Genomic DNA, 26,632 nt, shown 5'->3' with positions numbered 1-26,632 from the left:
TTCGTCTCCGTCACGCCTCCCTTCCTTTCACCCTACCATTCTCCGTGACCCATTGCCTCACCTGCACACATTCCCTAACTTCCTTACCGCCCAGCCCTTCACCGTGACAAGCTCCATCCAGTAAAACTCTTCAAATCTCGGCCACCGCCCCTCGCGCCTGCCTCTCTGTGCTCAGCGGCAATTGTGGGAAGTCTAAGGGAGAAATGATGTGTGTTGCTGCACCTACCCCTTCCACCGAATATCTATCGCCAGGCTCTGAGCCTCTCCAAGCTCTGCATGCACAGGCCGGTCACGTGGTTCCACTCCATTTGCATCAGTATCTGCAATCTCACAACCCCTTCCCTGGCCTCCTCTCTCCTCCCCTTCCTTTCCCTTCCCCTTCACGCAGCACAGCATCCGGTCACACACACACAGACACCATTTCCGAGAGACACACACAGTTCGAGACTACTGGAACGCCGAAGTGCTGGGTATTGGTGAGTGGGGAGAGCGGCAGAGGGTGGGGACTGTGCACATTTTCTGACTTCAGTAGAGTTTGCTGCGATGGTGCGGGTGTACTTCAATTATCTGACCGCGGGAGAGTGATGGGATAATACGTTGTGAGCTTCACTGTTTATCTAAGCAAGGGAGTGGGTTTTGGCACGGTGAGGAGAGAGCTGCACTCTGTATCCGACCCCTGGGAACGTGTGATGGTACAGTGTGGAGGGAGCTTCACACTGTGTCTGACCTCGGGAGTGTGTGATGGGACGGTGTGGAGGGAGCTTCATTCAGTGCCTGATCCTAGGAGTGTGTGAGGTGACGGAGTGGAGGGAGCTTAATTCTGTGTCTTACCCCGGGTGTGTGCGATGGGTCGGTGTGGAGGGAGATTTACTCTGTGCCTGACTGAAAGTCATAGTTAGGTGATTTTGGTGTTTAAACAGCTTCCAGTCAGAAACAGGGTGGACGAAAATGGCGACTCACACGTTCTGCTCCAACGGCTGCAAGCTGAACAGCCGTTCTGTCGCCTCCACTCTCCTCCCCTTCCTTCCTCTTCTCTCAGCACACCATTCCCTCTCAATGATTCTTAAGTGGGTGAGTGAGCAGCCGGAGGTCCTGATGCATACACAGCGGTATGCAAAGTTTGGGCACCCCTGCTCAAAATTCCTGTTACTGTGAATAGATAAGCGAGTAAAAGATGACCTGATTTCCAAAAGGCATCATGTTAAAGATGCCACAGTTCTTTAATATTTTAAGCAAGATTACTTTTTTTTAATTCTATTGTTTTTAATGTTTCAAAATAACAGAAAAGAAGAGGGCCCGAAGCAAACTTTTGGGCACCCTGTATTGTCAGTACTTTGTAACAGGCGCTTTGGCAAATGTGGTAGCGTCTAAACGCTTTCTGCAGGCAGCTAAAAGTCTTTCAATTCTTGTTTGGGGGATTTTCGCCCAGTCTACATTGCAAAAGGTTTCTAGTTCTGTGAAATTCTTGGGCCGTCTTGCATGCATTGCGCTTTTGAGGTCTATCCACAGATTTTGGATGATGTTGAGTTCGGTGGACTGTGAAAGCCATGGTAAATCCTTCATCGTGCGCCTCTTGAAGTAGTCCGTTGTGGATTTTGAGGTGTGTTTTGGATCATCCTCCTGTTGTAGAAGCCATTCTTTTTTCACCTTCAACATTTTTTGTATTTTTTATAGAACTTCATCATCAAATATTTCCATAAGATGTATTTCAAATACTGTACATATACAAACTCTATTTCCAGAAAAGTTTGGATAATTCCAAAATGCAATAAAAACAAACATCTTTGGTATGTTAATTCACGTGAACCTTTATTTAACTGACAAAAGTACAAAGGAAAGATTGTTAATAGTTTTACTGACCAACTTAATTGTATTTTGTAAATATACACACATTTAGAATTTGATGGTTGCAACACACTCAACAGAAGTTGAGACAGAGTCAAAATAAGATTGGAAATTCACAGACTATTCAAGTAACACCGGTTTGGAAGACTCCACATTAAGCAGGCTAATTGGTAGCAGGTCAGGTATCATGACTGGGTATAAAAGTAGCGTCCATCAAAGGCTCAGTCTTTGCAAGCAAGGATGGGTCGTGGCTCACCCCTTTGTGCCAAAATTCCTGAGAGACTTGTTAGTCAGTTGAAAAGGAACATTTCTCAACGCAAGATTGAAGAGAATTTTGGTCTTTCAACATCTACAGTACATAATATTGTGAAAAGATGCAGAGAATTCAGAGACATCTCAGTGTGTAAAGGGCAAGGTCGGAAACCACTGTTGAATCCGCGTGATCTTCGAGCCCTCAGGCGGCACTGCCTAAGAAACCGTCATGCTACTGTGACAATTATAGCCACCTGGGCTCGGGAGTACTTCAGAAAACCATTGTCGCTCAACACAGTCCGTCGCTGCATCCAGAAATGCAACTTGAAACTGTATTACGCAAGGAGGAAGCCAAACATCAACTCTATGCAGAAATGCTGGCGAGTTCTCTGGGCCCGAGCTCATCTCAGATGGACCAAAAGACTGTGGAAACGTGTGCTGTGGTCAGATGAGTCTACATTTCAGCTAGTTTTCGGAAAAAAAACGGGCGTCGGGTTCTCCGTGCCAAAGTTGAAAACGACCATCCAGATTATTATCAGCGAAATGCGCAAAAGCCAGCATCTGTGATGGTATGGGGGTGCATAAGTGCCCACGGATGGGTGAGTTGCATGTATGTGAAGGTACCATTGACTCTGAGGCGTATATTAGGATTTTAGGGACACGTACGTTACCATCAAGGCGACGTATCATCCGGGACGTCCATGCTTATTTCAGCAGGACAATGCCAGACCACATTCGGCACGGGTTATAACAGCGTGGCTTTGTAGTCACAGAGTGCGTGTGCTTGACTGGCCTGCTGCCAGTCCAGATCTATCTCCTATTGAAAATGTATGGCGCATCATGAAGAGGAGAATCAGACAACGGAGACCACGGATTGTTGAGCTGCTGAAGTCTTATATCAAGCAAGAATGGTCAAAATTTCCAATTGCAAATCTACTACAATTAGTATCCTCAGTTCCAAAACGATTAAAAAGTGTTATTAAAAGGAAAGTGATGTAACACAATGGTAAACATGCCTCTGTCCCAACTTTTGTTGAGTGTGTTGCAGCCATTAAATTCGAAATTTGTGTATGTTTACAAATTAAAAGTAAGTTGGTCAGTAAAACTATTAAAAATAGTTTCTTTGTACTTTTTTCAGTTAAATAAAGGTTCGCGTGAATTAACATATCACAGATTTTTGTTTCTTATTGCATTTTGGAAAATATCCCAATTTTTCTGGAAATGGGGTTTGTATATCATGTAATCATATTGGTGGGGTGTATGGGGTGTCAGGGAGGGGTAGCACCTCTGGTGGGGAAACATGTCGCGTCCTTTTCAAGGCGGTTAGTCCACCTTTGGTCCCCACCTGGCACTCAGCTCTCACCTGTGGCTCCCCGTAGCTGTTTGCATGCGACAGAGGCCACACCCCGGGCAACGGCTTCGAAAATTGGCTAAACCAGGTGAGGGTAGCCGACGGGTCTCAAACCCTCGGTGAGATAGGGAGCTGTCTATCCCAGCATGTGAAGACAGACTCCGGTGGATTGAGCGGACGAGACCAATGGAAGGTCCAACGGTCAAGAAGGCGGTCTCTGCAAGGGTCGTGGAACGTGTAGAGCAGGACAAAACACAGAAGACGTCCTGGTCATCCACTGCGCCTAGTCCCATCTCCAGCCGTCTCGACTCTGTCTTGCCACTGGATCCAGATGGGAATTGGGAAGAGAGAGTGTGGCTGACGCTGCGCAACTCTCCCTCACTTAAATCAAAGTGACGAGCTAGTCTCGACACCATCAATAATGGTGTCGAGGTCCTCATCGACGTACGATGGACGAACAACAACAACAATCATATTTGTCATAAATCTCCAAATAATGTTTATCTGAGGTATACACTTATCGAAAGGAAAGGAGAGAAAGAACAAGTGAAAGAAGAAAGCTAACTGCAAGTACGGAGTGATCATTTCTATTACAACATATTAATTCACTTCTGAGAATAAAATCAGGCCTATGAGGTGTTATGTAGTTAAACCATTTTCCCCAGTATGTATCATACTGTTCCAACTTATGATTAACAGATGCTGCTATGTTCCCCATTTTGTAAATGTCCATTGTAGTTTCCATCAATACATTTAAAGTTGGGCTTCCTGTGATAACGATTTCCTGTTAATGGTCTTTTTTTTTCCCCAACCACCAGCAGTATATTCATTAAATATTTATCTATTTTCCCACTCTTGAGGTACACACCCAAAATACATGCTCCTACTTTCTAATTGTTTATTTATTTATTTATAAGTCTTTTGATTAATTATTATTGAAAATCAACAAAAAACACATTACAATAGTCAAATCAACATATCAATATATACAACAAGATTTAAACTATCAGATAACTAATTAACCAAGCTAAACAGTATACCAATAATAAGAGGGAAAAATGCTAATAATATATTTTTTGGAACCCCTGCTAACTAAACCAAAAATAAAAAAAACACTGACCGAAAAAAACATTAAAAAAAATCTTTGGTAGCACAATCCCGGAGCTGTACGCCATACACGCTTCCATAACAGAAAAAAAAAAATCAATCCACCAACAGAATCCGATTACACAAGAAGCAGAAGGGTACCATCTTAATTAACTCAAATCAAATGATAGTAACGGGCCCTACCTTTTCTTACAGTCAAATTGCGGGTCAAAAGTTCGAATTCTAATTTTCTCCTAACAAAGACAACCGGCAGTTGTCCATGCTGCAAGCCTCCCCTCCCCAAGCCACCGATGTTGTCCAAGGGAAGGGCATTAGGGCCGATACAGCTTGGCACCGGTGTCGCCGCAGAGCACCGTGTGGTTAAGTGCCTTGCTCAAAGACACAACACGCTGCCACAGCTGAGGATCGAACCAGTGACCTTCAGTTCACTAGACCGACGCCTCAACCACTTGGCCACGCACTGACACATTGAGTAGTCTGTACTTGTGTATACAAAAAGTGGGACAGAATATTGAATGTAATCCCTTTTGTCGGGGAAAAGGTCCCTCCATATATCTATTAAATCAACTTTCTCAAAAAGTGTATTAACTCTCCTATATAACAATTTTGTTTCATAGGGTTTTATATCGGAAGAATCTAACTTTGGTTGTAATTGTAGATTTAAGTCTCCTCCACATATCAGGAGACCCTCTGTTTCCGTTCCAATATATTAGCAATTTTATGAAAGAAACTAATTATCACTTCCTGGGTGCGCTTTTGTATTCAACGGGGTATCTGAATTTCCATCTATATTCCCCCTTACCAGAATATATCTGCCCTCCTTATATTCCATTTCGGATACTTTTTCGAAATTTAGCTTGCTTGAAATAAGAATAACAACTCCTCTCTCATGTCGTGGTTTATATGAGGAGAAAAACAAATTAGTGAAGCCCATTCTCTTTAGTTTTCCATGCTATTTATCACTGAAGTGAGCTTCCTGTATAGTACATGGACTTGCCTTTTTTATTCATTTTAGATAGAATTTTGCAGCGTTTTATTGGATTTACCAGTCCAGTGACATTAAAAGAAATGAATTGTACTTTGTCATTAGCCATGTGTCAATATATCATTGAAATTAGCAGAATAACGCTTAATCGATCTGCTGCCTGAACAAATTAGAACCAAGAATGGCGAATAATAATACAAACTGCCACGAAGGTGTGATTCCAAGGCTGGGGTCTCCAGATGAACCTGGGTTCAGCTAGAGGAAACATCAGGCCGTGGGGATAGCCCCTCCTCCCTGTGAGTTGCGGGCCCCCATTACAGTAAGTGGACATGTAACCCCAGATCCCTCTGCTCCGAAGCTAAGCAGGCTCAGGCCTGGTCAGTACTTGGATGGGTGACCGCCTGAGACCTCAGCCTTTTTTACCTCCTTCATGATGGTTCAGGGGTAGCAACCGTTAGGAAACCTGGATGTCTGAGTCCTGAGGCTCCTAGGCACCCATCCTGATGGTTGAGTGGTAATAATTTTCCAAAACCTGGTAGTGTGGGTCCTGAGGCTCCTGTACCTTCTTCCTTATTTTTGTTGCGTAATAACTGTTCCTGAACCCGGTGGTGTGAGTCCTGAGGTTCGTAGACAGCCTTTCTGTATGGTTGAGGGTTAATAACTGTCCCTGAACACGGTGATGTGAGTCCTGAGGCTCCTGTACCACCCTTCAGATCGTTGAGGGGTAGTATATCTTCTTGAAACTGGTTGTGAGACTCTTGAGGCTCCTGGACCTTCTTCCTGATGGTTGAGGGGCAATAGCTGTTCCATAACATTGAGTGTAAATCATGAGGCCAATTAACTATAGTGAGCAAGTCTGCGAAAAATGGATAGTTGCAGGGTAAATTTGTCTTCCCTGAATATACTCGTTACTATCGGATACGACATGAAGGGTCCCTGTGGGAACACAGTTTCACTGTCAGCAAAACCCAACATCGTCACTCACTGTTCTCTGTTCCCCATTTACAGAACAGAGGTGTTGCCAGGGATGGGTCAGCAGGAGAGGCGCTTGTTATTTCATATCACGGTGGCAAAATCTCACGCTGGAGCGAAGAAAAAATGTTCGAAGGGTGGCTCAAAGCTGCTGGAAATTAGCTCAATCGAGGAAGAGGTATGTGACAGACCACGTGAGAATGGCCACAAACTTACCGGGGCCTGACAGAGTGAAGCTCCCTCCAAAACGTCCCTTCACCCGCTCCCGGGGCCAGACACTAGTGCAGCTCCTTCCACACCGTCCTATCACACGCTTCAGGGGTCACTCAGAGTGAAGCTCCCGCCACACCGTCCCATTGCATACACCCGGGGTCGGACACAGAGTAAAGCTCGCTCTACACCGTCCCATCACACCTTCCCAGGGTCAAACAGAGAGGGAAGCTCCCTCCACACTGTCCCATCGCACAATCACGGGATCAGGCACAGAGTTAAGCCCCCTCTACACCGACCCATTACACACTTCTGGGATCAGACACAGAGGTAAACTCCCACTATTCCGTCCCAGCAGAGACTGCCGGGGTCAGACACAGATTATATCTCCCCACACACTCTCCCATCACACACTGCCAGGGACAGACACAGAGTGAAACTTTTTTTTTCCACACAGTCCGATCGCACAATCACAGGATCAGAAACGGAGTGAAGTTGCCCCACACCAACGCATCACACACTCCAGGGGTCAGACAAATTGTGAAGCTCCCTTCACACCGTCCCACCACAACATCCCGGGAAAAAAAAAAAAGACACAGAGTGGAAATCCCTCCACACTGTCCTATCGCACACCCCCGTGGTCGGACACAGAGTGAAGCTCCCTGAACACCGCTCCATCACACATTCCCGTGGTAATACAGACTGAAGCTCCCTCCACACCGTCACATCACACACTCCCAGTGTCATAAAGAGTGAAATTCCGCCCACACCGTCCCATCACACACTCGCGGGGTCAGACACTGAGTGAATCTCCCTCCACACCATCCCATCACACACTCCCGGTGTGAAAAAGAGTGAAACTCCGCCCACACCGTCCCATCACACATCCTGGGATCAGACACAGAACAAAGCTACTGCGCGTCGTCCCATCAAACACTGCCGGATCAGACAGTGAGTCAGTTCCCTCTACACCGTCCTGTAACATACTCCCGGGGTGAAACGCAGAGTGAAGCTCCCTCTACACCGTCTCATCACACACTCCCGGGGTCAGACACAACGTGACGCTCCCTCCACACCGTCTCATCACACCCTCCCGGTGTCATACAGAGTGAAGCTACCTCCACACCGTCCCATCACACACTCCCGGGGTGAAACGCAGAGCAAATCTCCCTCCGCACCGTCCCATCACACACTCCCGGGGTCAGACACAGAGTGAATCTCCCTCCACACCGTCCCATCACACACTCCCGGGGTGAAACGCAGAGTGAATCTCCCTCTACACCGTCTCATCACACACTCCCGGGGTCGGACACAACGTGACACTCCCTCCACACCGTCCCATCACACCCTCCCGGTGTCAGAAGTGAGTGAAGCTCCCTCCCCACCGTCCCATTACACACTCACCGGGTCAGACAGAGTGAAGCTTCCTCCACACCGTCTCATGACACACTCCCGGGGTCAGACTCAGAGTGAATCTACACATCGCCCCATCACATCACCTTCTCAATTCGAGTCTCGGGCACCGCTATTTTTTGATTGACGGTGTCAAGCTGTGACTTGATATCATTGAGTTGCTCGTTTACATCTCTTTGTAATCCCCGTATCTCTTCCAGAGGTTTTATCATGTTCGCCGCTTCACCTGAACGAGGCCCATCGTCAGCCTGGCGAGCACGCGTTCGAGTAGTAGAGACACGTGTTGTACCTCTCCCGTCCATAGGCTCCGCACTGATTCCTTTTTTATCTCCATTCTTTTCCCCATTCTTGCCCCCCTTATCAATTCAGATATTTTCGGAAGATCTTATATTTGATGAATGAATGCGGCAATATATGCGTTATTTTTTCCGGAGTAGCTGTTCATTCAAGCTGCCATTTTGGACGATGACGTCACCGGAACCCCCTCGCTGGTGTCTTTAATTGACGGAACCCATCTTGAGTCTGAGCGTGTGTTTCTCTGTGTCTGTAACTGTCCTTGTAAAAAAGTAAACACGCTGCAGAGAAAACATAACACGAGCTGGTCACCAGAGCAACGAGGCAATTCTGCAGACAGTAGAAATTAACACAGAGCCAAACAGTCAGTCTCGGTTCCCTCTTTCTCCTTAAAGTGACAGTCCACAGACAATATGAACCCTAGGGGTAGATAGCACACCACAATCTGAAACGCCCGCCCCCACCCCTCAACACGGTGCCACTGACTCTCCCCCTGACCGTCACTCTCAGTGTTACAGACTCGTCAGTCTATGATCATCTGTGAATGAAACTTTGCGAACAACGTCAGGAGGTGAACAGGACCCAGCGCCTATATCGTCAACAGATTCATGAGGTGAACTCAACCCTGGAATCCAGGACTTCCGAGAACTCCCTTCTGAATCTCCCCCAGTAACAGTTCCTGAGCATAGTGGTGTGAGTCCCGAGGCTCCTGACCTCCTTCCTGATGGTTGAGGGGTAACAGCTGTTCCTGAACTTAGTCTGTAAATCATGAGGCCAGTTGTCTATAGTGAGCGATTCTGCGAAAACTGGATGGCTACAGGGTAATCTCCCTTTCGTGAGTGTACTCGCGACTATTTATATCAGAAACAACATGAAGACTCCCTCTGGGTTCAAAGTTTCTCGGTCAGCAAAACCCAATATCGTCACTCACTGTTCTCTGTTCCCCATTTACAGAACAGATGTGTTTCCAGGGGTGGGTCAACAGGAGAGGCGCTTGTTATTTCATATCGACGGTGGCAAAATCTCACGCTGGAGCGAAGCAAAAATATTCGAAGTGTGGTTGAAAGCTGCTGGAAATGAACTCAATCGAGGAAAAAGTATGTGCCATACCACGTGAGGATGTCCGCAAACTGCCCGGGGCCTGACAGAGCGATCCTCCCTCCACACCGTCCCATCACACACTCCCGGAGTGAGACAGAAAGTGACACTCGCTCCACACCGTCCCATCATAAACTTCATGGTTCATATAGAGTCACGTTCCCTCCATATCGTCCCATCGCACACCCACGAGGCGTGACAGAGAAACTCCCTCCACACACTCCCGGGATAAGACAAATAGTAAAGCTCCCTCCATATCGTCCCATCACACACCCACGAGGTGTGACAGAGAAACTCTCTCCACACTTTCCCATCACACACTTGCGCTGTCAGATAAATAGTAACGCTCCCTCCACAGCGTCCCATCACACACTCCCGGGATAACACAAATAGTAAAGCTCCCTCCACAGCGTCCCATCACACACTCCCGGGATCAGACAAATAGTAAAGCTCCCTCCACAGCGTCCCATCACACACTCGCAGGGTCAGGCACGGAGCGAATCTCCCTCCACACCGTCCCATTAGGCACTCAAGGGGTCATGCAGAGTGAAGCTCCCACACTCCATCCCATGACACAACCCTGGGCTCAAACGCAGAGTGAATCGCCCTCTGCACCGTCGCACTACAAGCTCCCGGGGTCATACACAGAGTGATGCTCGCTACAGACGGCCTCATCGTACACTCCCGGGAGAGACATAGATTGAAACTCCCTCCACACCGTCCCATCACACACTCCCGGGTTCAGACACAGAGTGAATCTCCCTCCACAGCGTCCCATCACACACTCCCGGGGTCAGACACAGAGTGAATCTCCCTCCACACCGCCCCATCACACACCGCCGGGTAGTAACTGTGCGAAATTCCCTCCGCCCTATTGCGTTATACACTTCTAGGGTCCAACGATAACGTTCCATGCAGAGTGGTAACGAAAGAAAATGTATTTACCAGGATTTTGTTTCCAAAACTTAGATGGAGCGGACGTTACTGGATTGGAAAATGCCTATGCATGTGAGGTTCTCAGTGACTGACGGCTGTGTGGAGTGGGGGGCAGTGGGTTCAGTTTGGAGTCTTACAGGGTGCTGTGGTGAGGGCGTGGGCAGTGCGAGTAGTTTGGGGACTGACTTGGGGCTCGACCGGGAGAGTGGGCAAGGTGATTAGTATGGGGACTGATTCAGGGCTCTGGGGAGAGAGCGGGACGATGTCATTTCTTTTGGGACTGAGATGGGGCTGCGGGGAGATAGTGCAGCAGTGCGATTATTCTTCTGACTGATACAGGGTGTGAGGTGGAGAGTGGGACAGTGGGACTAGTATGGTGACCTACACTACGCTGCGGGAAAAGAATGGGAGACTGCGCTTAGTGTGGTGTCCGTCAGAGGCATGAGAGAGGAGCCTGCCCAGGCGGATTGCAGGAGGATACTGGCGGGGATGACGGCAGAGCAGAGATGGCTGAATTTCGGGAATATTTCATAAGGCGCAGGATAGATATGTCCCACAGAAGCAGTTGTTCTCAGACGGCTGGTGTAGGCAACCGTGGCTGACAAAGGAAATTAAGGACTGCATAAAAGCCAAGGAAAAGGCATAGAAGGTAGCATAAGTAAGTGGGAAGGTGGATGATTGTTGCACTTTTAAAATCCAACAAAAGGCAACTAAAAAACGATAAGAAGGAAAAAGATGGAATATGAGGGCAAACAAGCCAATAACATAAAGCAGGATACTAACACTTAAAACAAAATGTATGAAGAGTAATGGGGAGTTCCGAGTTAATATTGAATCACTGGAAAATGAGAGTGGTGAGGTAGTAATGGGCGACAAAGAAATGACAGATGAACTTAATGGGTACTTTCCATCAGTCTTCACTGTGGAAGACACTAGCACTATACCAGTGGTCCGTGAGTGTCAGGGTGCAGGAGTGAGTGCCGTTGCGATTACAATGGAAAAAGTACCTGGCAAACTCAAAGTTCTTCCGGTGGATAAGTCACCTGGGCCAGATGGACTGCATCCCAGAGTCCTGAGAGAGGTTGCTGAAGGGATAACGGATTCATTGGTGATCTTTCAAAAATCACTTGATTCTGGCATGGTCCGGAGGACTGGAAGATTGCAAATGTCACTGCACACTTTAAGAAATGAGGAAGGCCAAAGAAAGGAAATTATTAGCCAGTTAGCCTGAAGTCAGTGTTTGGGGGAGTGTTGGAGTCCATTAAGAAATTTGAGGTTGTGAGGCACTTGGTGACTAATGATAAAATGAGTCGAAGTCAGCTTGGTTCCTGTCAAGGGAAATCTTGCCTGACACATCTATTAGAGTTCTTTGAGGAAGTAACCAGCAGATTGGACAAAGCAGAGGCAGCTGATATCATTGACTGGCAATCCAGAAGGCATTTGATAAAGTGCCATGCCTGAGGCTGCTTAACAAGCTAAAATCCGATGGCGTTACAGGAATGACACCGGCATGTCTAAAGGAATGACTGGCAGGCAGGAGGCAGCCAGCGGGAATGTAAGGGGCGTTCTCTAGTTGGCTGCCAGTGACTAGTGGTGTTCGTCACGGAGTCAGTATTGGGACTGCAACTTATCACATTGCTTGTCAATGATTTTGTGGTACAGATGGCTGTGTGGAAAGTAGGAGTCGGGGTCAAGTCCATTAACAAAACCATAGAAAAAAGTTCCCATCTAAGAGTGTCTTAAAAGACCCCATTGATTCCGCATCGCCAACCATCGATGGAAGTGTATTCTCGCTCTGTGGCAACCCACCACACTCTGTGTGAAAAACATACCTCCGACAACCCCTTCTACCATCTTCCAAGCATCTTAAAACTATGACCCTACACCCCGAGAAAATAATACTTTTCATTGACAAAGAACATGAAACAACGGGACGGTGTGGAGGGAGCTTCACTCTGTGTCTAACTCCCGGGAGTGTGCGGTGGGACGGTGTGGAGGGAGATTCACTCTGTGTCTAACTCCCGGGAGTGTGCGGTGGGACGGTGTGGAGGGAGATTCACTCTGTGTCTGACCCCGGGAGTGTGTGATGGGACGGTGCGGAGGGAGCCTCACTCTGTGTCTGACTCCGGGAGCGTGTGATCCGCTGGTGTGGAGGGTTTGGGTGGGGGGCGGAGAGGAGACACGACTGAAGGAGCGGGGAAAGCGGTTAATGGGAGATTTGGAGACAGGAGGGAGCAGTGGTGAGATAGCCGGCTGGCACGGGCCAAATGGTGTCTAATCTCTTCCCGACCCCCCCATCGCCGGAATAGGAGAGAGAGAGAGATGGAGAGGTGGAGAGAGTGATGGGGAGAGGAACAGCTGAGAGAGATAGTTTGTGTGTGTGCGTGTTTGTGTGTGTGTGTGTGTGTGTGAGAGAGAGAGAGAGAGAGAGAGAGAGAGAGAGAGAGAGAGAGAGAGAGAGAGAGAGAGAGAGAGAGAGAGAGAAGAGGGGGGGGGGTGCGGGAATGCCACGAATTAAGGAAGGAAAGAGAGAGTGCGTCACTGGACGAGGAAGTCGAGGAACGAGTTTTGAGGGGAGCTGCTCACCTCACTCCGAGGGAGGGGGCTCATTCACCTCGGTGGATGATGGGGCTTCGTCCCGGGGCCGTGGTTCCTCCCAGACAGAGCGTCTGAAGCCCCAGCGATGGTCCGGACCTGTGGGAGCGTCCGACGCACAAATCAGGAACCAACCACGGGGTGCAAATCTCCAGGACAAGAGAGGCTCTGGATGAGTGACACGGATCCCTCCGACATTCCGTCCTTCCTCATCCCTGCCCTCCTTCTCGACTTCCCTCCTTCTTTTCCTCTCCCCCCTCTCGCCTTCCGATGCCTCTCTGCTTCCATCGTCAGCATTCCTTCTCCCTCACCTCTTCCCTTCCTGCACTCCTTTCCTTTGTACATCGCTGACTCTCTCCTCCCTATCGTCCTCTCCGCTCCCTCTCATTCTATCTCTGTCTCCCTTTCTTCACCCCGTTCGATCGCCCTCTGTTTTCACCGTCTCTTTCCCAATCTCTCTCCGAATCTCCCTCTCTCTATTTCTCCCCTTTCTCTCTCCCTCCTTTCCCCATTTCTATCGCTCTCAGTTCGCTCTCTCCCAACACTACCCGTCACCCACTTCACTCTCTCCGCTAAACACCAAACTTCCCCTCTGTCTCTCCCACCCCACTCTTTCTCCCCACTTTCACTACTCTTCCCCACCGTTCTAAACACTTTCTCGAAAGACCTCATCCTCTCTCCTCCCCGCACTTCCTCCGGCTGTTCTCGGTTCCTCGCCTTATCAGCTGTTCATCTGTTGTTTGTTGCTGTTCGGTCGGACACGCTTCTCAACACGGGCTTCCTCTCTCAACGGTTGCTTCCCCTTTCTGCGCTCAGAGCGGCAGAGGACCCTCGACAGGATGGACGGCAGCGAGACTTACATGAATGTGAAGTTCACAAAAACGGACGCCCGGTCTCCTTCTCCAGGTGAGGGGGGCAGAGAGACGGAGGGGAGGGAGATTCAGTCTGTTTCTTACCCCGGGAGTGTGAGATAGGACGGAGGAAGGGAGTTTCACTCTGTATCTGATCCCGGAATGCTAGATGGAACGGTGCGGAGGGAGCTTCAATCTGTGTCTGACCGAGAGAGTGTGTGATGGGCGGTGTGGAGGGAGATTCACTCTGTGTCTGACCCCGGGTGTGTGTGATCGGATGGAGTGGACGGGACTTCACTCTGTGTCTGACCTCGGGAGTGTGTGATAGGACGGTGTGGAAGGAGATTCACTCTGTTTCCGGCCCCGGGAGTATGTGATGGGACGGTGTGGAGGGGCGTCACTCTGTGTCTGATGCCAGGAGTGCGGGATAGGATGGAGGGAGGGCGTTTCACTCGATGCCTGATCCCGGGAGTGCTGGATGGAACGCTGTGGAGGGAGATTCACTCTGTGTCTGACTCTGGGAGTGTGAGATAGGACGGAATGAGGGAGTTTCACTCTGTGTCTGACCCCGGGAGTGCGAGATGGGACAGTGTGGACGGAGCTTTACTCTGTGTCTGACCCCGAGAGTATATGATGTGACGGTGTGGAGGGAGCTTCATTCTGTGTCTGACCCCGGGAGTGTGCGATGGGACGGTGTGGAAGGTGATTGACTGCGTGTCTGACCACGGGAGCGTGTGATGGGACGGTGTGGAAGGTGATTCACTCTGTGTCTGACCCCGGGAGTGTGTGATGGGACGGTGTGGAGGGAGACTCATCCTGTGTCTGACCCCGGCAGTGTGTGATCAGACGGTGTGGAAGGAGATTCACTCTGTGTCTGACCCCGGGACGTGCGATGGGACGGTGTGGAGGGAGACTCATCCTGTGTCTGACCCCGGGAATGTGTGATGGGACGGTGTGGAAGGTGATTCACTCTGTGTCTGACCCCAGGAGTTTGTGGTGGGACGGTGTGGAATGTGATTCACTCTGTGTCTGAACCCGGGAGTGTGTGATGGGACGGTGTGGAGGGAGACTCATCCTGTGTCTAACCCCGGGAATGTGTGATGGGACGGTGTGGAAGGTGATTCACTCTGTGTCTGACCCCAGGAGTTTGTGGTGGGACGGTGTGGAATGTGATTCAATCTGTGTCTGACCCCGGGAGTGTGTGATGGGAAGGTGTGGAGGGAGACTCATCCTGTGTCTGACCCCGGGAATGTGTGATGGGACGGTGTGGAAGGTGATTCACTCTGTGTCTGATCCCAGGAGTTTGTGGTGGGACGGTGTGGAATGTGATTCACTCTGTGTCTCTGACCCCGGGAGTGCGTGATGGGACGGTGTGGAGGGAGATTCACTCTATGTCTGACCCCGGGAGTGTGTGATGGGACGGTGTGGAGGGAGATTCACCCTGTGTCTGACCCCGGGAGTGTGTGATGGGACGGTGTGGAGGGAGATTCACTCTGTGTCTGACCCCGGGAGCGTGTGATGGGACGGTGTGGAATGTGATACACTCTGTGTCACTGACCCCGGGAGTGTGTGATGGGACGGTGTGGAATGTGATTCACTCTGTGTCTGACCCCGGGAGTGTGTGATGGGACGGTGTGGAGGGAGATTCACTCTGTGTCTGACCCCGGGAGCGTGTGAAGGGACGGTGTGGAGGGAGATTCACTCTGTGACTGACCCCGGGAGTGTGTGATGGGATGGTGTGGAGGGAGATTCACTCTGTGTCTGACCCCGGGAGTGTGTGTTGGGACGGTGTGGAGGGAGATTCACTCTATGTCTGACCCCGGGAGTGTGTGATGGGACGGTGTGGAGGGAGATTCACTCTGTGTCTGACCCCGGGAGTGTGTGATGGGACGGTGTGGAGGGAGATTCACTCTGTGTCTGACCCCGGGAGCGTGTGATGGGACGGTGTGGAATGTGATTCACTCTGTGTCACTGACCCCGGGAGTGTGTGATGGGACGGTGTGGAATGTGATTCACTCTGTGTCTGACCCCGGGAGTGTGTGATGGGACGGTGTGGAGGGAGATTCACTCTGTGTCTGACCCCGGGAGTGTGTGATGGGACGGTGTGGAGGGAGATTCACTCTGTGACTGACCCCGGGAGTGTGTGATGGGACGGTGTGGAGGGAGATTCACTCTGTGTCTGACCCCGGGAGTGTGTGATGGGACGGTGTGGAGGGAGATTCACTCTGTGTCTGAGCCCGGGAGTGTGTGATGGGACGGTGTGGAGGGAGATTCACTCTGTGTCTGACCCCGGGAGTGTGTGACTGAACGGTGTGGAGGGAGATTCACTCTGTGACTGACCCCGGGAATGTGTGATGGGACGGTGTGGAAGGTGATTCACTCTGTGTCTGACCCCAGGAGTTTGTGGTCGGACGGTGTGGAATGTGATTCACTCTGTGTCTGACTCCGGGAGTGTGTGATGGGACGGTGCGGAGGGAGATTCACTCTGTGTCTGACTCCGGGAGTGTGTGATGGGACGGTGCGGAGGGAGATTCATTCTGTGTCTGACCCCGGGAGTGTGTGATGGGACGGTGTGGAGGGAGATTCACTCTGTGTCTGACCCCGGGAGTGTGTGATGGGACGGTGTGGAGGGAGATTCACTCTGTGTCTGACCCCGTGAGTGTGTGATGGGACGGTGTGGAATGTGATTCACTCTGTGTCTGAACCCGGGAGTGTGTGATGGGACGGTGTGGAGGGAGATTCACTCTGTGTCTGACCCCGGGAGTGTGTGACGGGACGGTGTGGAGGGAGATTCACTCTGTGTGTCTGACCCCGGGAGTGTGTGATGGGACGGTGTGGAATGTGATTCACTCTGTGTCTGACCCCGGGAGTGTGTGATGGGACGGTGTGGAGGGAGATTCACTCTGTGTCTGACCCCGGGAGTGTGTGATGGGACGGTGTGGAGGGAGATTCTCTCTGTGACTGACCCCGGGAGTGTGTGATGGGACGGTGTTAAGGGAGATTCACTCTGTGTCTGACCCCGGGAGTGTGTGATGGGACGGTGTGGAGGGAGATTCACTCTGTGTCTGACCCCGGGAGTGTGTGATGGGACGGTGTAGAGGGAGATTCACTCTGTGTCTGACCCCGGGAGTGTGTGATGGGACGGTGTGGAGGGAGATTCACTCTGTGTCTGACCCCGGGAGTGTGTGACTGAACGGTGTGGAGGGAGATTCACTCTGTGTCTGACCCCGGGAGTGTGTGATGGGACGGTGTGGAAGGTGTTTCACTCTGTGTCTGACCCCAGGAGTTTGTGGTGGGACGGTGTGGAATGTGATTCACTGTGTGTCTGACCCCGGGAGTGTGTGATGGGACGGTGTGGAGGGAGATTCACTCTGTGTCTGACCACGGGAGTGTGTGATGGGACGGTGCGGAGGGAGATTCACTCTGTGTCTGACCCCGGGAGTGTGTGATGGGACGGTGTGGAGGGAGATTCACTCTGTGTCTGAACCCGGGAGTGTGTGATGGGACGGTGTGGAATGTGATTCACTGTGTGTCTGACCCCGGGAGTGTGTGATGGGACGGTGTGGAGGGAGATTCACTCTGTGTCTGACCCCGGGAGTGTGTGATGGGACGGTGTGGAGGGAGATTCACTCTGTGTCTGAACCCGGGAGTGTGTGATGGGACGGTATGGAATGTGATTCACTCTGTGTCTGACCCCGGGAGTGTGTGATGGCACGGTGTGGAGGGAGATTCACTCTGTGTCTGACCCCGGGAGTGTGTGATGGGACGGTGTGGAGGGAGATTCACTCTGTGACTGACCCCGGGAGTGTGTGATGGGACGGTGTGGAGGGAGATTCACTCTGTGTCTGACCCCGGGAGTGTGGTATGGGACGGTGTGGAGGGAGATTCACTCTGTGTCTGGCCCCGGGAGTGTGTGATGGGACGGTGTGGAGGGAGATAAACTGTGTGTCTGACCCCGGGAGTGTGTGATGGGACGGTGTGGAGGGAGATTCACTCTGTGTCTGACCCCGGGAGTGTGTGATGGGACAGTGTGGAAGGTGTTTCACTCTGTGTCTGACCCCAGGAGTTTGTGGTGGGACGGTGTGGAATGTGATTCACTGTGTGTCTGACCCCGGGAGTGTGTGATGGGACGGTGTGGAGGGAGATTCACTCTGTGTCTGACCACGGGAGTGTGTGATGGGACAGTGTGGTCGGAGCTTTACTCTGTGTCTGACCCCGAGAGTATATGATGTGACGGTGTGGAGGGAGCTTCATTCTGTGCCTGACCCCGGAAATGTGCGATGGGACGGTGTGGAAGGTGATTGACTGCGTGTCTGACCACGGGAGCGTGTGATGGGACGGTGTGGAAGGTGATTCACTCTGTGTCTGACCCCGGGAGTGTGTGATGGGACGGTGTGGAGGGAGACTCATCCTGTGTCTGACCCCGGCAGTGTGTGATCAGACGGTGTGGAAGGAGTTTCACTCTGTGTCTGACCCCGGGACGTGCGATGGGACGGTGTGGAGGGAGACTCATCCTGTGTCTGACCCCGGGAATGTGTGATGGGACGGTGTGGAAGGTGATTCACTCTGTGTCTGACCCCAGGAGTTTGTGGTGGGACGGTGTGGAATGTGATTCACTCTGTGTCTGAACCCGGGAGTGTGTGATGGGACGGTGTGGAGGGAGACTCATCCTGTGTCTGACCCCGGGAATGTGTGATGGGACGGTGTGGAAGGTGATTCACTCTGTGTCTGATCCCAGGAGTTTGTGGTGGGACGGTGTGGAATGTGATTCACTCTGTGTCTCTGACCCCGGGAGTGTGTGATGGGACGGTGTGGAGGGAGATTCACTCTATGTCTGACCCCGGGAGTGTGTGATGGGACGGTGTGGAGGGAGATTCACTCTGTGTCTGACCCCGGGAGTGTGTGATGGGACGGTGTGGAGGGAGATTCACTCTGTGTCTGACCCCGGGAGCATGTGATGGGACGGTGTGGAATGTGATTCACTCTGTGTCTCTGACCCTGGGAGTGTGTGATGGGACGGTGTGGAATGTGATTCACTCTGTGTCTGACCCCGGGAGTGTGTGATGGGACGGTGTGGAGGGAGATTCACTCTGTGTCTGACCCCGGGAGTGTGTGATGGGACGGTGTGGAGGGAGATTCACTCTGTGACTGACCCCGGGAGTGTGTGATGGGACGGTGTGGAGGGAGATTCACTCTGTGTCTGACCACCGGAGTGTGTGATGGGGCGGTGTGGAGGGAGATTCACTCTGTGTCTGACCCCGGGAGTGTGTGATGGGACGGTGTGGAGGGAGATTCACTCTGTGTCTGACCCCGGAGTGTGTGATGGGACGGTGTGGAGGGAGATTCACTCTGTGTCTGACCCCGGGAGTGTGTGACTGAACGGTGTGGAGGGAGATTCACTCTGTGACTGACCCCGGGAACGTGTGATGGGACGGTGTGGAAGGTGATTCACTCTGTGTCTGACCCCAGGAGTTTGTGGTGGGACGGTGTGTAATGTGATTCACTCTGTGTCTGACTCCGGGAGTGTGTGATGGGACGGTGCGGAGGGAGATTCACTCTGTGTCTGACCCCGGGAGTGTGTGATGGGACGGTGCGGAGGGAGATTCACTCTGTGTCTGACCCCGGGAGTGTGTGATGGGACGGTGTGGAGGGAGATTCACTCTGTGTCTGACCCCGGGAGTGTGTGATTGGGACGGTGTGGAGGGAGATTCACTCTGTGTCTGACCCCGGGAGTGTGTGATGGGACGGTGTGGAATGTGATTCACTCTGTGTCTGAACCCGGGAGTGTGTGATGGGACGGTGTGGAGGGAGATTCACTCTGTGTCTGACCCCGGGAGTGTGTGACGGGACGGTGTGGAATGTGATTCACTCTGTGTCTGACCCCGGGAGTGTGTGATGGGACGGTGTGGAGGGAGATTCACTCTGTGTCTGTCCCCGGGAGTGTGTGATGGGACGGTGTGGAGGGAGATTCTCTCTGTGACTGACCCCGGGAGTGTGTGATGGGACGGTGTTAAGGGAGATTCACTCTGTGTCTGACAACGGGAGTGTGTGATGGGACGGTGTGGAGGGAGATTCACTCTGTGTCTGACCCCGGGAGCATGTGATGGGACGGTGTGGAATGTGATTCACTCTGTGTCTCTGACCCTGGGAGTGTGTGATGGGACGGTGTGGAATGTGATTCACTCTGTGTCTGACCCCGGGAGTGTGTGATGGGACGGTGTGGAGGGAGATTCACTCTGTGACTGACCCCGGGAGTGTGTGATGGGACGGTGTGGAGGGAGATTCACTCTGTGTCTGACCACCGGAGTGTGTGATGGGACGGTGTGGAGGGAGATTCACTCTGTGTCTGACCCCGGGAGTGTGTGATGGGACGGTGTGGAGGGAGATTCACTCTGTGTCTGACCCCGGGAGTGTGTGATGGGACGGTGTGGAGGGAGATTCACTCTGTGTCTGACCCCGGGAGTGTGTAACTGAACGGTGTGGAGGGAGATTCACTCTGTGACTGACCCCGGGAACGTGTGATGGGACGGTGTGGAAGGTGATTCACTCTGTGTCTGACCCCAGGAGTTTGTGGTGGGACGGTGTGGAATGTGATTCACTCTGTGTCTGACTCCGGGAGTGTGTGATGGGACGGTGCGGAGGGAGATTCACTCTGTGTCTGACCCCGGGAGTGTGTGATGGGACGGTGCGGAGGGAGATTCACTCTGTGTCTGACCCCGGGAGTGTGTGATGGGACGGTGTGGAGGGAGATTCACTCTGTGTCTGACCCCGGGAGTGTGTGATTGGGACGGTGTGGAGGGAGATTCACTCTGTGTCTGACCCCGGGAGTGTGTGATGGGACGGTGTGGAATGTGATTCACTCTGTGTCTGAACCCGGGAGTGTGTGATGGGACGGTGTGGAGGGAGATTCACTCTGTGTCTGACCCCGGGAGTGTGTGACGGGACGGTGTGGAATGTGATTCACTCTGTGTCTGACCCCGGGAGTGTGTGATGGGACGGTGTGGAGGGAGATTCACTCTGTGTCTGTCCCCGGGAGTGTGTGATCGGACGGTGTGGAGGGAGATTCTCTCTGTGACTGACCCCGGGTGTGTGTGATGGGACGGTGTTAAGGGAGATTCACTCTGTGTCTGACAACGGGAGTGTGTGATGGGACGGTGTGGAGGGAGATTCACTCTGTGTCTGACCCCGGGAGTGTGTGATGGGACGGTGTAGAGGGAGATTCACTCTGTGTCTGACCCCGGGAGTGTGTGATGGGACGGTGTGGAGGGAGATTCACTCTGTGTCTGACCCCGGGAGTGTGTGACTGAACGGTGTGGAGGGAGATTCAATGTGTGTCTGACCCCGGGAGTGTGTGATGGGACGGTGTGGAAGGTGTTTCACTCTGTGTCTGACCCCAGGAGTTTGTGGTGGGACGGTGTGGAATGTGATTCACTGTGTGTCTGACCCCGGGAGTGTGTGATGGGACGGTGTGGAGGGAGATTCACTCTGTGTCTGACCACGGGAGTGTGTGATGGGACGGTGCGGAGGGAGACTCACTCTGTGTCTGACCCCGGGAGTGTGTGATGGGACGGTGTGGAGGGAGATTCACTCTGTGTCTGACCCCGGGAGTGTGTGATGGGACGGTGTGGAGGGAGATTCACTCTGTGTCTGAACCCGGGAGTGTGTGATGGGACGGTGTGGAATGTGATTCACTCTGTGTCTGACCCCGGGAGTGTGTGATGGGACGGTGTGGAGGGAGATTCACTCAGAGTGTCTGACCCCGGGAGTGTGTGATGGGACGGTGTGGAATGTGATTCACTCTGTGTCTGACCCCGGGATTGTGTGATGGGACGGTGTGGAGGGAGATTCACTCTGTGTCTGACCCCGGGAGTGTGTGATGGGACGGTGTGGAGGGAGATTCACTCTGTGTCTGACCCCGGGAGTGTGTGATGGGACGGTGTGGAATGTGATTCACTCTGTGTCTGACCCCGGGAGTGTGTGATGGGACGGTGTGGAGGGAGATTCACTCTGTGTCTGACCCCGGGAGTGTGTGATGGGACGGTGTGGAGGGAGATAAACTGTGTGTCTGACCCCGGGAGTGTGTGATGGGACGGTGTGGAGGGAGATTCACTCTGTGTCTGACCCCGGGAGTGTGTGATGGGACAGTGGGGAAGGTGTTTCACTCTGTGTCTGACCCCAGGAGTTTGTGGTGGGACGGTGTGGAATGTGATTCACTGTGTGTCTGACCCCGGGAGTGTGTGATGGGACGGTGTGGAGGGAGATTCTCTCTGTGTCTGACCACGGGAGTGTGTGATGGGACTGTGTGGAGGGAGATTCACTCTGTGTCTGACCCCGGGAGTGTGTGACTGAACGGTGTGGAGGGAAATTCACTCTGTGTCTGACCCCGGGAGTGTGTGATGGGACGGTGTGGAGGGAGATTCACTCTGTGTCTGACCCCGGGAGTGTGTGATGGGACGGTGTGGAGGGAGATAAACTCTGTGTCTGACCCCGGGAGTGTGTCATGGGACGGTGTGGAGGGAGATTCACTCTGTGTCTGACCCCGGAGGTGTGACTGAACGGTGTGGAGGGAGATTCACTCTGTGTCTGACCCCGGGAGTGTGTGATGGGACGGTGTGGAAGGTGTTTCACACTGTGTCTGACCCCAGGAGTTTGTGGTGGGACGGTGTGGAATGTGATTCACTGTGTGTCTGACCCCGGGAGTGTGTGATGGGACGGTGTGGAGGGAGATTCACTCTGTGTCTGACCACGGGAGTGTATGATGGGACGGTGTGGAGGGAGATTCACTCTGTGTCTGAACCCGGGAGTGTGTGATGGGACGGTGTGGAGGGAGATTCACTCTGTGACTGACCCCGGGAGTGTGTGATGGGACGGTGTGGAGGGAGATTCACTCTGTCTCTGAACCCGGGAGTGTGTGATGGGACGGTGTGGAGGGAGATTCACTCTGTGTCTGACCCCGAGAGTGTGTGATGGGACGGTGTGGAGGGAGATTCACTCTGTGTCTGACCCCGGGAGTGTGTGATGGGACGGTGTGGAAAGAGATTCACTCTGTGTCTGACCCCGGGAGTGTGTGACTGAACGGTGTGGAGGGAGATTCACTCTGTGTCTGACCCCGGGAGTGTGTGATGGGACGGTGTGGAAGGTGATTCACTCTGTGTCTGACCCCAGGAGTTTGTGGTGGGATGGTGTGGAATGTGATTCACTCTGTGTCTGACCCCGGGAGTGTGTGATGGGACGGGGTGGAGGGAGATTCACTCTGTGTCTGACCCCGGGAGTGTGTGATGGGACGGTGTGGAGGGAGATTCACTCTGTGTCTGACCCCGCGAGTGTGCGATGGGACGGTGTGGAAGGTGATTGACTGCGTGTCTGACCACGGGAGCGTGTGATGGGACGGTGTGGAAGGTGATTCACTCTGTGTCTGACCCCAGGAGTGTGTGATGGGACGGTGTGGAGGGAGACTCATCCTGTGTCTGACCCGGGCAGTGTGTGATCGGACGGTGTTGAAGGAGATTCACTCTGTGTCTGACCCCGGGATGTGCAATGGGACGGTGTGGAAGGTGATTCACTCTGTGTCTGACCCCAGGAGTTTGTGGTGGGACGGTGTGGAATGTGATTCACTCTGTGTCTGACCCCGGGAGTGTGTGATGGGACGGTGTGGAGGGAGACTCATCCTGTGTCTGACCCCGGGAATGTGTGATGGGACGGTGTGGAAGGTGATTCACTCTGTGTCTGACCCCAGGAGTTTGTGGTGGGACGGTGTGGAATGTGATTCACTCTGTGTCTGACCCCGGGAGTGTGTGATGGGACGGTGTGGAGGGAGACTCATTCTGTGTCTGACCCCGGGAGTGTGTGATGGGACGGTGTGGAGGGTGATTCACTCTGTGTCTGACCTCAGGAGTGTGTCATGGGACGGTGTGGAGGGAGATTCACTCTGTGTCTAACCCCGGGAGTGTGTGATGGGACGGTGTGGAAGGTGATTCACTCTGTGTCTGATCCCAGGGGTTTGTGGTGGGACGGTGTGGAATGTGATTCACTCTGTGTCTCTGACCCCGGGAGTGTGTGATGGGACGGTGTGGAGGGAGATTCACTCTATGTCTGACCCCGGGAGTGTGTGATGGGACGGTGTGGAGGGAGATTCACTCTGTGTCTGACCCCGGGAGTGTGTGATGGGACGGTGTAGAGGGAGATTCACTCTGTGTCTGACCCCGGGAGCGTGTGATGGGACGGTGTGGAATGTGATTCACTCTGTGTCTCTGACCCTGGGAGTGTGTGATGGGACGGTTTGGAATGTGATTCACTCTGTGTCTGACCCCGGGAGTGTGTGATGGGACGGTGTGGAGGGAGATTCACTCTTTGTCTGACCCCGGGAGTGTGTGATGGGACGGTGTGGAGGGAGATTCACTCTGTGACTGACCCCGGGAGTGTGTGATGGGACGGTGTGGAGGGAGATTCACTCTGTGTCTGACCACCGGAGTGTGTGATGGGACGGTGTGGAGGGAGATTCACTCTGTGTCTGACCCCGGGAGTGTGTGATGGGACGGTGTGGAGGGAGATTCACTCTGTGTCTGACCCCGGGAGTGTGTGATGGGACGGTGTGGAGGGAGATAAACTCTGTGTCTGACCCCGGGAGTGTGTCATGGGACGGTGTGGAGGGAGATTCACTCTGTGTCTGACCCCGGGAGTGTGTGACTGAACGGTGTGGAGGGAGATTCACTCTGTGTCTGACCCCGGGAGTGTGTGATGGGACGGTGTGGAAGGTGTTTCACACTGTGTCTGACCCCAGGAGTTTGTGGTGGGACGGTGTGGAATGTGATTCACTGTGTGTCTGACCCCGGGAGTGTGTGATGGGACGGTGTGGAGGGAGATTCACTCTGTGTCTGACCACGGGAGTGTATGATGGGACGGTGTGGAGGGAGATTCACTCTGTGTCTGAACCCGGGAGTGTGTGATGGGACGGTGTGGAGGGAGATTCACTCTGTGACTGACCCCGGGAGTGTGTGATGGGACGGTGTGGAGGGAGATTCACTCTGTGTCTGAACCCGGGAGTGTGTGATGGGACGGTGTGGAGGGAGATTCACTCTGTGTCTGACCCCGAGAGTGTGTGATGGGACGGTGTGGAGGGAGATTCACTCTGTGTCTGACCCCGGGAGTGTGTGATGGGACGGTGTGGAAAGAGATTCACTCTGTGTCTGACCCCGGGAGTGTGTGACTGAACGGTGTGGAGGGAGATTCACTCTGTGTCTGACCCCGGGAGTGTGTGATGGGACGGTGTGGAAGGTGATTCACTCTGTGTCTGACCACAGGAGTTTGTGGTGGGATGGTGTGGAATGTGATTCACTCTGTGTCTGACCCCGGGAGTGTGTGATGGGACGGGGTGGAGGGAGATTCACTCTGTGTCTGACCCCGGGAGTGTGTGATGGGACGGTGTGGAGGGAGATTCACTCTGTGTCTGACCCCGGGAGTGTGCGATGGGACGGTGTGGAAGGTGATTGACTGCGTGTCTGACCACGGGAGCGTGTGATGGGACGGTGTGGAAGGTGATTCACTCTGTGTCTGACCCCGGGAGTGTGTGATGGGACGGTGTGGAGGGAGATTCACTCTGTGTCTGACCAACGGAGTGTGTGATGGGACGGTGTGGAGGGAGACTCATCCTGTGTCTGACCCCGGGAATGTGTGATGGGACGGTGTGGAAGGTGATTCACTCTGTGTCTGACCCCAGGAGTTTGTGGTGGGACGGTGTGGAATGTGATTCACTCTGTGTCTGACCCCGGGAGTGTGTGATGGGACGGTGTGGAGGGAGACTCATCCTGTGTCTGACCCCGGGAGTGTGTGATGGGACGGTGTGGAGGGTGATTCACTCTGTGTCTGACCTCAGGAGTGTGTCATGGGACGGTGTGGAGGGAGATTCACTCTGTGTCTGACCCCGGGAGTGTGTGATGGGACGGTGTGGAAGGTGATTCACTCTGTGTCTGATCCCAGGGGTTTGTGGTGGGACGGTGTGGAATGTGATTCACTCTGTGTCTCTGACCCCGGGAGTGTGTGATGGGACGGTGTGGAGGGAGATTCACTCTATGTCTGACCCCGGGAGTGTGTGATGGGACGGTGTGGAGGGAGATTCACTCTGTGTCTGACCCCGGGAGTGTGTGATGGGACGGTGTAGAGGGAGATTCACTCTGTGTCTGACCCCGGGAGCGTGTGATGGGACGGTGTGGAATGTGATTCACTCTGTGTCTCTGACCCTGGGAGTGTGTGATGGGACGGTGTGGAATGTGATTCACTCTGTGTCTGACCCCGGGAGTGTGTGATGGGACGGTGTGGAGGGAGATTCACTCTGTGTCTGACCCCGGGAGTGTGTGATGGGACGGTGTGGAGGGAGATTCACTCTGTGACTGACCCCGGGAGTGTGTGATGGGACGGTGTGGAGGGAGATTCACTCTGTGTCTGACCACCGGAGTGTGTGATGGGACGGTGTGGAGGGAGATTCACTCTGTGTCTGACCCCGGGAGTGTGTGATGGGACGGTGTGGAGGGAGATTCACTCTGTGTCTGACCCCGGGAGTGTGTGATGGGACGGTGTGGAAGGAGATTCACTCTGTGTCTGACCCCGGGAGTGTGTGACTGAACGGTGTGGAGGGAGATTCACTCTGTGACTGACCCCGGGAACGTGTGATGGGACGGTGTGGAAGGTGATTCACTCTGTGTCTGACCCCAGGAGTTTGTGGTGGGA

The 26,632-nt window shown here is 52.8% G+C and overlaps 1 protein-coding gene across 2 annotated transcripts in view; it reads left to right on the top strand.

Annotated features, from left to right (window-relative positions):
• Positions 1-276: 276 nt before the first annotated feature.
• LOC140207310 (uncharacterized) overlaps positions 277-26,632 on the top strand; it is a 54,430-nt gene continuing 28,074 nt past the window's right edge. The window contains exons 1-4 of one of the 2 annotated variants that reach the window (XM_072275813.1): positions 277-476; positions 6,549-6,690; positions 9,384-9,526; positions 13,875-13,964. In XM_072275813.1, coding sequence (XP_072131914.1) covers positions 13,898-13,964 — 67 coding nt within the window. In that variant the 5' untranslated portion in view covers positions 277-476; positions 6,549-6,690; positions 9,384-9,526; positions 13,875-13,897. The remainder of the gene's footprint in view (positions 477-6,548; positions 6,691-9,383; positions 9,527-13,874; positions 13,965-26,632) is intronic. The other variant, XM_072275814.1, reaches the window with a different exon arrangement.

This window comes from Mobula birostris, chromosome 13 (assembly GCF_030028105.1).
Source record: "Mobula birostris isolate sMobBir1 chromosome 13, sMobBir1.hap1, whole genome shotgun sequence".
Lineage (NCBI taxonomy): Eukaryota > Metazoa > Chordata > Chondrichthyes > Myliobatiformes > Myliobatidae > Mobula > Mobula birostris.
This window is presented reverse-complemented; position numbering and strand designations above follow the sequence as displayed.